General features: G+C 46.4%; 1 protein-coding gene across 2 annotated transcripts; it reads left to right on the forward strand.

The window, feature by feature from the left end:
• The first annotated feature begins 764 nt into the window (after window positions 1-764).
• rela (RELA proto-oncogene, NF-kB subunit a) lies at window positions 765-10,742 on the forward strand. Of its 2 annotated transcripts, none has more exons than XM_086017892.1 (11): window positions 765-989; window positions 2,342-2,377; window positions 2,485-2,630; window positions 3,725-3,870; window positions 4,315-4,406; window positions 5,070-5,204; window positions 6,212-6,316; window positions 6,402-6,617; window positions 6,698-6,778; window positions 6,867-6,953; window positions 8,237-10,742. In XM_086017892.1, exons 1-11 carry the CDS (start codon window positions 983-985, stop codon window positions 9,079-9,081), a joined length of 1,896 nt encoding a protein of 631 aa, XP_085874018.1. In that variant the 5' UTR covers window positions 765-982; the 3' UTR covers window positions 9,082-10,742. The 2 variants fall into 2 exon arrangements, with proteins under 2 accessions (XP_085874018.1, XP_085874019.1); XM_086017893.1 differs by lacking the exon at window positions 765-989 and adding an exon at window positions 1,009-1,377.
• The last annotated feature ends 32 nt before the right edge of the window (window positions 10,743-10,774 follow it).

Below are 10,774 nucleotides of genomic sequence, written 5' to 3' on the forward strand. Positions count from 1 at the left end.
TAAAAAACTTGAACACAGGAAAATGTGTCTTCTGGAGTCCTGACCTAACCCCAAGAGAGCAATTGACACCAGACCTGCCGAGAATATTCTCTTATCTGAAACACTTTGGCTCAAAATTCCGCGGTTGAGATGATTGGGGGCACGGGAGGCTCTGGAGGTTCAGGTATCGGGGCAGGGCAGCTTTAACCAACACCTCCAATCTCGTTGATTGGACTTTAGGTTGGCTGACTTCTCCCGCTCTCTCCGTCCCTCTGAAAGTGCGCTAGCAATAGTTTGTCTTCCTTTTCGGAAAGTGTAACGTCGGTTCTTTGCATTCTTTGTATGAAAGCGTTGAAAAGATGGATACAAAATTTGTCTGAAAAAATACCTGAAATTTCATAGCAGGTCAAATGTTTCTCTGGTATGAGTTGAAGCAGACGGTGTGCTATATTGTTGTGATTTAGCTGAGGATCAGATCACATTTTGTGACCGTTTTTTGGAGGAATGCTGGAAATTCCAAAGTGTTGATTTACTGTTCTTGTATTTATGTTGAAATTCGATCCCACTTAGGTAGTGCTCGTAATGGAATGTTTGGTCGTTTACAATGTTCCGATCCAATCGTTTTTTTTCTCTCATTTTTTTCCTTTTGGGTAAGTAAATAAATCGATGCGGTGTCACGCAGTTCAGCACAATGGTGTCGCTGCCTTACCGGAAAATGCGTGTGTTGTTGTCACTTGTAGCTTGACACCGCGTCCCAGCGCAGGGCCGTATGTCGGTCGGTCGGTCGGTCGGTGGGTGGAGAGAGAGAGAGAGAGAGAGAGACAGAGAGAGAGAGAGAGAGACAGAGAGAGAGTTAGAGCCAGAGAGAGAGAGAGAGAGAGAAGGAGGCGACTCCAGCGAGTAGCTCCGACTTGAGACGCCTTTTCGCCTAGACTTCGCACGGTTTGGCGTTTGCACCCTTGTCAAAAGGAGCCCGGCGAGTCCGCAGGGTATAGTGGGAGCCATGGCCAGTAAGTGGAGCCGCTTTCGCTCGCTTTGCCGCGTGTTTGCTCACTTTTTTTGGTGTCTTTTTTGGAGCGCGGAAGGTGGAGGGAGGTGAAAGTGGACGGGGTGTTGTTTTGCGCCCAGGGGAATCCCCCCGCGACCAGTGGCTTGTCAACGTTGGTTATTCCTTTCTTACTTAGGCGTGTGCTGTCATCAAGATGGTCAGAGAGAGACTTTTTTGTTGAAGTGAATAACCTTCCTGCTACGAGTGAACGTTGGGCTGGGGACGGGCCTGTTGGGTCACGTATTTCCTACTGCGACCATCAAGTCCCTGAACGTCGTTTGAAAACGAGGTCATTTCATATTAGGCCGCCTCGCTTCGGGGGCATACTTTTGAATATTACACATCCAAAGGTATTTTCCTGCGTGCGAGCGATGCGCCTACAGTTCGGCTTAAATGAAAGATGTCAGATCATATTGTATGTGGTGCCAATCTTGGCTCGGGTGGACAACACCGTGCGATCATACATTACATTGTAAATACTGAATCTGCAATCAGTGGGTCTCAAACTTTTTAAGCTTTGTGACTACTCCAAAAATCACTCATAACAGAGTAGTGCCGTCAAAAATGAGACAGTGTTTCATTCCCAAAAAGTATATCCCTGAAACATTTTGCAGTTTACAGTTTGAACACCGTGACAGACAACACTGCATTTTGCATGTGCGTAAGGGAACGACTTCATTGTGATTCAATGAATCAAAACGTATCGCACATAAAACTTCTATAGAAAGTGTACCGAAGTGAAAGTTTTAAAACAATGCAAATGTGTACCATATTTAATGTGTCTTCTCTTTGGGCAAGTGCAACTACGGAGCCCCTCTGGTGCCAGGGTATGAGCAAAAATATTTTTTTGCTAATATGTACCCACAGTTTAGTAATCTGTTCCCGCAGTTTACTAATCTGTACCCGCAGTTTTGCAAACCGCTTGCGTTCCGTCGTACACACAGCCGTATATCTGTCAATGTAAATTCAATTCGGAAGTATATTGTTTCTAGAGCGTAGTGCAATGCTTTGTGAATCACATTTAGAGCAGTCATGGCACGGTTTGTTTTCACTTTCACCCCCTTTTGACACCACCCATCACCATCCATCTTTTTTATTTTTTTATTTTATTTTTTATTTTGGTTTTCACTGCCATGCATGTCAAGTCAGCATGTTCAGTGTGTCTCTGCAACCTTTTACCTCTTAGGGCACTTCCACTGTGACCACACCAAGAAAGAGAAGTTTTTACCAAGCCACAAAAATGTGCTGAAATGCTTTTCCATGTGTTGCGCTGCCATTTTGTGTGTTTCAAAATTCCCCTTCTGTCCATTCCAGGTGTGTATGGATGGCCAATAAACACGCTCAACCCAGGTACGACGTCTCATCCTGACAAATCAAAAGGCTTCACCAAGCGGCCAGCCCCACAGCGACGGTCACGCGGTATATTTCAAGCGCATTGTTCTTGTTGCTCTGTCCAGTCCAAACAGCGAGTCCCTACATCGAGATCATCGAGCAGCCCAAGCAGCGCGGGATGCGCTTTCGGTACAAGTGCGAGGGGCGCTCTGCGGGCAGCATACCTGGCGAGAAAAGCAACGACACCACCAAGACCCACCCGGCCATTAAGGTGAGTTGACTTGGTCCATAAAGAAGTCAAGGAATTGCGGAAATGCTGACTAAGTGCCTCAAACAATAGCGCCCATGTTAACAGTAAATATACAGCAAACTATGATCCCAAAACACTTCATTATCATTTCAAATGCATCTTACAATGTTAGCCTGAAAATAAAAATGGCAAACCATTTGATTTGGAGAGAATGCACTGGAAACGCGCAAGGATGAAGACTCTCCGTATCTTCCACTTACAGCCCAGGCTAAACGTAACTCCTCCCCAACAGACAAAGCTTGATACTTCCTTGACACCAATTCCTGTTTTCCTGTTTAGAGAGGGATTTGGCGGCATCCTAGGTAGGTTCTGAGTGTGCACCAAAAACGCAAGTCGTTAGCGATTGTTAGGGATTTTTCATAATAGTTTGTTTTTATTTGATTTTGACTTTTGCTTTTTGAATTCAGTTGGTTTTAATTAGTTTGTAGAGCAGGTTTGTTGGTATGAGTTTTTATTTTTTCAAAAATTCTTCATTTTAGTTTAGTTTTAGTATTAGTTTTAGTTTTAAAAAAAAAAAAAAAAAGAGGTATTTAAAAAAAAAAAAAGGCCGCTAATTATAGTATAGCAAAGTCAAATAAACTACAATTCTCAAACGACTGTATGACATTCTCAAACGACTGTATGACCTTCTTTCTTCTGTACGAATGTACAACAATATAAATACATTGTATTTACATGTATGGAATTAATTGATAAACATGAAAATAAAGGACATTTTCCCTACAAATATAGTTTTAGTTTTATAAACGTATGATGTAGAATCTGTTATTTTATTTAAAGCATTAAAACAATTTTTTGTTCACGAAAATGTTTTTAAATTTCTTTCTTTTTGTTAGTTTTCGTTAACTATAACAACCTCGACGCTAACGTGTAATCCAAGAAGCCGTGGGCGGGCTGACAGAAATAAGCACAGACGTTACAATCAAACAATTGCTACTTTAATACAGTACTTACGGATATCAAAAAATCTGAATTTCACCTCTGGCCCCCTGTTTCCTTCTATTCAAGATGTTTTCTTTTTTTGTATGTGTGTTCGAACGTATGTCACGGCACAGGTGCACAACTACGGCGGCCCCCTGCGGGTTCGCATCTCCCTGGTGACAAAGAACACGCCCTACAAGCCTCATCCGCACGAGCTGGTCGGAAAGGACTGCAAGCACGGCTACTACGAGGCCGACCTGCAGGAGAGGCGGATACACAGGTACGTCCAGGAGGCGATGCCACGCAACGAATGGGAAGCCGCGGCAGCACGTGAAAGCGAGCTTCCTGGAGTTTGAGCCACGCGGGAGTGGGGCGCTTTTTGCCGACGCCGGCCCAGTGTCTGGCGCTCGGAGGCGAGTGGATCATTAACAGCGCAGATTGGCTCATGGCATGTTTGCCTTTTACTTCTTGTACACACGTCAGTCAAATGAAAAGTCCTTTTGCGACACTATTCGGGTGCTGGCGTAAGCACAAAGTACCAGATCAACGTCAGCGAGTTTGCCTTTCATAATGAATATCGAACAAATAATTCAAACGTATTCTGCCTGCCTTGGTACGGCGCTAGTAGATGAACAAGCATACATCATTTGTTGTAAATAACGAATCCTTTTGGGAGCGTAAGCAAATTGCTAGCTAGATGTAACGGTGTGATGCGTGTTTTCAGTTTTCAGAACTTGGGCATTCAGTGTGTGAAGAAGAAGGACGTGATTGAGGCCATCACGTGCCGGCTGCAGACTAACAACAACCCCTTCAACAGTAAGTGGCGGGCGGCCAAATACAAGACATTTTGTTGGGGAAACATCACCTGTGCTAATGCTAGCAGTCAATGTGAAACCCCATTGACCGGCTAATAGAAAATGAGCATCAAGTTCCAGGAGTGATAATCCTTCAAAAAAAAAAAAGAATATTTACACGCAAACGCTGTAGGAACACGTGCAGATGGGAAATACATTGCTCGTTATATGTTCTTCCTCAAACGTGAAAAACGAGTTCTAATCGCAACTTTGTTGTACTTCAAACATGCGCTGCACCACACTGCCACTACCGGGCCAACATGCACACAGCAGGAACAGCCTGTGTTTCTTTGTGTTGATTGTTGTTGTTGTTGTTGTTGTTGTTGTTGTGTTTTTTTTATTGCTTTAACTTTCATTTGTTCCTAATTGATTTCCTGTTTGTTCTTTCAAGTTATATTGAATAATTGCGTTTCTCAATCAGGATTTCAATATCAATCAAAAGAATTGCGATGATTATTTCTCGCATGAGCGCCCAGCCCTACAATCACTTCTCCTCCGCCTAATGTTAAAGATTATGAAAACTCCTATAGCTGCCTTACAACAGGATGCAGACAGTGATGTGATTGCGCCGCCGCCAAAATGTGCGGCACACCTTCATCCTCTCCCTGCCGTGTCTTGGCTGCAGTTCACGAGGCGAAGGTGTGGGAGGAGGAATTCGACCTGAATTCGGTGCGGCTCTGCTTCCAGGCCTCCATCACGCTGCCTACGGGGGACCTGTTCCCCCTCGAGCCCGTCGTCTCGCAGCCCATCTTTGACAACAGTGAGTGATGCATTTTGTTGACCTAGCGCCATCTGCTGGATCCCAAAAGGCATGGCCACTGGCCACGGGCCACTGGCCACTGGCCACTGGCCACTGGCCAGGATTTCGACGCACTTGCCGTAATTTTCAGAAATCAACACATCTATGGCATGCACCGTTTTAACATTCCTACGTTTACTACCATTTTTATTGATTTAACAAACACACACACACACACACACACACTGGTAAATTCAAAATCCACTTTAGTAACAACCTCAGAGTACACAAAATGTTTAGCGCCGCGACTAGAGAATGGTATTTTCAAATATTCTGGTGTATTTTGGGTCACTTTAGGAAAAGTCATCACATTTCAGGGTGAATGAATGACATTGAGTTTATTGATTTGTTCGCTGTCAAACGTCAAAGTGGGTCCAATTTGACCCGAACAGGGTTCAAAGCAAGGTGATCATAGTTAACGAAAACTAGCGAAATAACTTGGTGACAGACCGAATAAGCGACGGATAAACGGACCGGTCGCTCAGATAGACGGGAAAAAATGAAATTTGTTCACGAAATAAAATAACAACAAAAGTGCTTTTTCAAAATACGAAAGCTAACAGAAATTGCTTTAAAAAAAATTTTTGGGACATTATTAGTCAAACGAACTATAATTGTAGCCAAAATGTCCTCAACTATCACACGTGAGCTTTTAAGGTTAATTTATTTGTTTCGGTATTGCTGTACGTCTATACAGAAGAAGGAAAGTCAAACAGTCATTTGAGAATTGGAGTTTATGTTATCACATAACACTTGGTGACCTTTTTTTGTATTATCTTGCACTCGTCAAATACTCCATATTGGAAAAAAACGAAATCGAATACAATCTCATCTAATAGGAATTTTCGAGAACCGAATAAACTATGATATGATAACCCTGGTCCAAGCGTTGATTGATTGATTGATTTGAACTCATCTGTCTGTAATCTCAATCTGTCAGCATTGGCGCCTTCTTTTTCATGTCACAGGGGCTCCAAACACAGCAGAGCTGAAGATCTGCAGAGTGAACCGCAACTCGGGCTGCTGCAAAGGCGGCGATGAAATCTTTCTGCTGTGCGACAAAGTACAAAAAGGTGCTGTGGGGGGCGACCGGGCTTCAACGTGTTTTGCGAGGCGTGGTCCGCTTCCTGTTCAAACCCGCCCCTCCCCTCTCCACAGAGGACATCGAGGTGCGCTTCTTCCAGGACTCCTGGGAGGGCAAGGGCACGTTCTCGCAGGCCGACGTCCACCGGCAGGTGGCCATCGTCTTCCGCACGCCGCCCTACCGCGACACCGACCTCAGCGAGCCCGTCCGCGTCAAGGTGCAGCTGCGCCGGCCCTCGGACCGCGAGGTCAGCGAGCCCATGGACTTCCAGTACCTGCCCGCCGACCGGGGTACGGCTTGGAGCCCTCCCTCGAGCACGTTTGTGGCCTAATAAGCCTCTGATGGAGCTTCTTACGTACTCCCTCTCCAGACGAATACAGGTGGAATGAGAAGCGCAAACGCACCAGCGATATGTTCCAGAGTCTGAAGCTGGGATCTCTGCTGTCCACAAGTATGACCTGAGTCATAGTTAGCCCCGCTGAGTGTACTTTGATTCATCATGAAAATAACAACATTCGCTCTGCCTGTTGGGATCTCAGGGTCCATTCCGCCGCCCGATCGACGACACTTCAGCTCCGCCAGGAGGACGGCGCCAACCAAAGCTCCGTCGATGATGCCTCCAGCTTGTAAGTCTCCAGCTGCTACTGACTGTCTTCATCCCGCCGCGCGTGACATGTGTCGGGATTCGCGAGGTCACATTAACACTAGTGGGAAGTAATGCAGAAGGTATTTGCCTGCCCTCCTGCTACCACGCTAAAGACGAAGTCAAGCCAAACGTATGTTTTCAGGGAATACGCTCTCTGCGGGCCCACTAGTTGAAACGCATCAGTCTGATCAATATTGTTGTGGAATACGACAAGTCCGGCCGTTTGTAGCCATCCCGGAGGGCGGCCATTTTGTCACCTCTGTCGACTGACGATGACGTCACGGTTGCTCGGGGCTCAGATAGCGACCAATCGCGGCTCACCTTCGGAACACAGGTGAGCTGTGATCGGTCAACTTTGATGTCTTTTTCGGTCGACAGAACTGACAAAATGGCCGCCCCCTGAGATGGCTAAAAACGGCTGGACTTCTCATATTCCACAAACGCAATATTCATCGGAATGCCTTGTTTCTACTAGTGGGCCGGCATAGAATGTTTGGCCTGGCTTCCGCTTGAAGTAGATTTTTCAGAACTCAGGCTTAATTCGATTTTCCCCAACAAATCTTGAATGTCACTCCCTAATTTTCCTCTGAAATCGATATCTGTACATTCGACTCCTTGTTGTCGTTGACTTTGGGCTTAGTCCCTTCAGTCAGGCTTGTTCCTTTTTTTTTACCTTTGTGGACGATGACGTGACGTCTTATATTGGACTAAAAAGCACGGACAGCAGCAGCGACACGGAGGAACGTGAATGAAGCGGGCGGCGTCAACGACGACGAGAAGCGAGATACTTCTGGTGTATGAATTCAAGAATGAGTTGTGACCAATGCTTCTGGCGTTCAAAAATTCTCTGTCTAATCTGAAAAAAATCCCAATAGATATTTTTTGCTAATGTAGCGTTTTTGTTACAGATGAACACATTACAAGATAAGACAACGATTGACCCCCCAAAAATAGGCAAAAAAAACTTGTAACTTACCTTTCTCTTGATCGTAAAGTTAAACCAATAGTAAACTCCAATGTCTTGCAAAAGAGTCAAATGTTCTCCCTGTAATCTTTATTGTGGTAAGGGGCCAATAGAGAACCTGTTTTATTCTTTCTATATTCTTTTCATTAATCAGCCACTAACGGGTTATCAGAATTTTCTTCTGCCAAATATGGGCGTCCAAAAATCCATGCGGGTCGGTCGGGCCTACTTGTCATGAACGTGCAGTATGTTTGCGCTCTGAAGTTTGGTTGACGGCGCCGCTTGCGTTTGTGCCGCAGATCCACCTGGTGCCGGCGGAGCGAAAGCGCAGCCCTCCTTCGCTCACATGCAGCCCAGCCACATGTTCTCGGGCCAGACCAAAGTGGAGGCCTCGCCCTCGCCCTTCTCCTCCTCGCCCTTCTCCTCCTCCCCCTCCGCCGCCCCCGCCCCCTCCTCCTCGTCCAATTCGGCCGCCGCCACGAGCCAAACGTGGAAGATCATGGAGAGCTTGAACCTGGGCCCGCAGCCCCAAGCCGTGCGAGTGTCCGGGTGCTCCGTCAACCACCCGTCTGCTTCCAGCCAGGACTACCCCACCGTCAACCTGTCAGACCTTCAGGAATTCTTCCCCAGCATCAGCTCGGTCATCGCCCAGGAGCCGTCGGCCCCGCAGGGGGGCGCCGCCCCCTCGCAGTCGGCCTCCTTCTTCCCCTTACTGGGCTCTCAGTTCCCGGTGGACGCCGCCGCGGCCGAGGAGGGCATCCCGCAGTTCCCCAGCTTTTCGGAAGCCCAGGCCTCGGGGAACCTGGACAGCCTCGACATGGACGACTTTGTGGACCTCCTCAACCCGCCGGACCAGAGCGCCAACGGCCAGCAGGCCGGCCCCTCGGCGGCGGCGGCGGCGCCGCAGAACTCTTCGGACCCGGCCGGCAACCCGGGAAGCACCTGGATGAATTATCCCAACAGCATCGTCAACCTGCTCCAGAACGAGAGCATGATGGACGTCTTGACCAACAGCGGCAACAACCAGCAGCGGCCCGCCGTGCTGGACGAGTTTGACGAGTTCATTTCCGTGGATGAGGATCATCTCATTTCCATTTTTAACAGCGGAAGCCAAGCAGGTTTTGTTTCGGGACACCCCACTTAAAAGAGCCCCGTTCATCACGTTCGTCTGGAAAAGCCTTTCAGCATTTATTCCATGTCCATGTACTAGTGCAAAAAAAAAAAAAAAAAATCAATGCTACTTTTGGCCAACTAAAATGCAATGAAACCTTATTGGTAAACTACTGCGCTGCACTAGTTACACCGCTAGGCCCAAGTAGTAAGCATTTGTCAAGCACGAGTAGCCTTCTAATCAAGGATATCAAATAAATGCGAAAGCCAGTTGAGCATTTCTTTGAAATCCAGCTTTAAGTCCATGTCCTAGTACATTTTTGGGGCAAAAACTGCATTAGTTGGCAACCACGTGCTACTAGTGCCATTCTAAAATTCGCACTAGTCAACATCTACCGCTTCACTATTAGTACTAGTAGTGCACAGATGTCAATTACTGCACAGATCTGCCTCACTAGTAACATGTAGTTGGCCTGCAAGTGTAGTGAGGACAAAGAACAAATGAGGTCATGGACCAGGAGCTGGATTTTTGTGCTGTTGAATAAATGCTCAAATGGCTTTTCTTAAGGTTGCTGAACTTTCTGAACATGTTTTTTCCCAACGACAGCAGGTCTACTTTTCTGACTAGGATTGCAAACACACTTTAAAGCGGTCAAGTCAACCCAAACATCTTGCTTTCAAGAATATGTTCCCAACATATTCAGATGAATATTGCGCTTGTGGAATATGAGAAATCCAGCCGTTTTTAGCTAGCTCAGGGGGCGGCCATTTTGTCGCTTCTGTCAGCTTAAAATGACGCCGCAACAGCTCAGGGCTCAGGTAGCGACCAATCATGGCTCAGCTTCAGAATACAGGTGAGCTGTGATTGGTCGTTATCTTAGCCCCGAGGGTGCGTGATGTCATTTTCAGTCGACAGAAGGGACAAAATGGCCGGCCCCTGAGATGGCTGAAAAGGGGTGGGTAAACTCTTATTTCACCCACGCAATATATATCAGAATGCCTTGTTTCAACTCGTGGGCTTGCATAGAACATATTCTTGAAAAAAATCTATTTGGGTTGTCTTCCACTTTAGGGTAAGTCAATGCAGCTCCGGATTCAAATAGTCCATCTCCTTTGTAGCAATATTGGACCAACGTCCGTTTTTGGAACATCTCGCCAAATTAGTCATGTGCTCGGAGCCAAATGAAGGGTCTGCTTGTAAATAATACAGGCAACGTTCACATCTGCTTGAATAGTCATGAACTGTGAAAGGTTTCGTGCTTTGTTTGTGGTCATACGTCCCCATTTGCATCATTTATTGCAGTTTCCCCCCCCCAACCGTTGAGCCAAGCCAACTGATTTTACATGAGGAAAAAAAACCAAAACATCGGAACAGATCCATTCTCATGCCATCTTATTTGAAATGCCAGAAACAAAAGTGATGGACATACTGCCAGTGCAATTTTGAAGCTTCTGAATAATGATCCGGTTTTGCCAAAATGATGCCTCTTCCACTTCCACTCCTTCAAACGTCATATTGCGCTTGGGCTGATCTCCCCAAGTTTTCATGAACACACAATTTTGCAAGCAGGCCCATAGTGCCACAGCACACTGGGTGGGCGTCGCCGATAGATTGTTAGCCAGCCGCTTCAACTGACTGGATTCAAAACCTACTTGCTTTATTATCTAATAAAAGATGCTTGGAGATGTTTTGCACTCGCGGGACTGTCAATTTCATCAAGGTTTTG

This window comes from Filicampus tigris, chromosome 2 (genome assembly GCF_054856515.1).
Source record: "Filicampus tigris isolate MCC_2025a chromosome 2, RoL_Ftig_1.0, whole genome shotgun sequence".
In the NCBI taxonomy this organism is placed as follows: Eukaryota; Metazoa; Chordata; class Actinopteri; order Syngnathiformes; family Syngnathidae; genus Filicampus; species Filicampus tigris.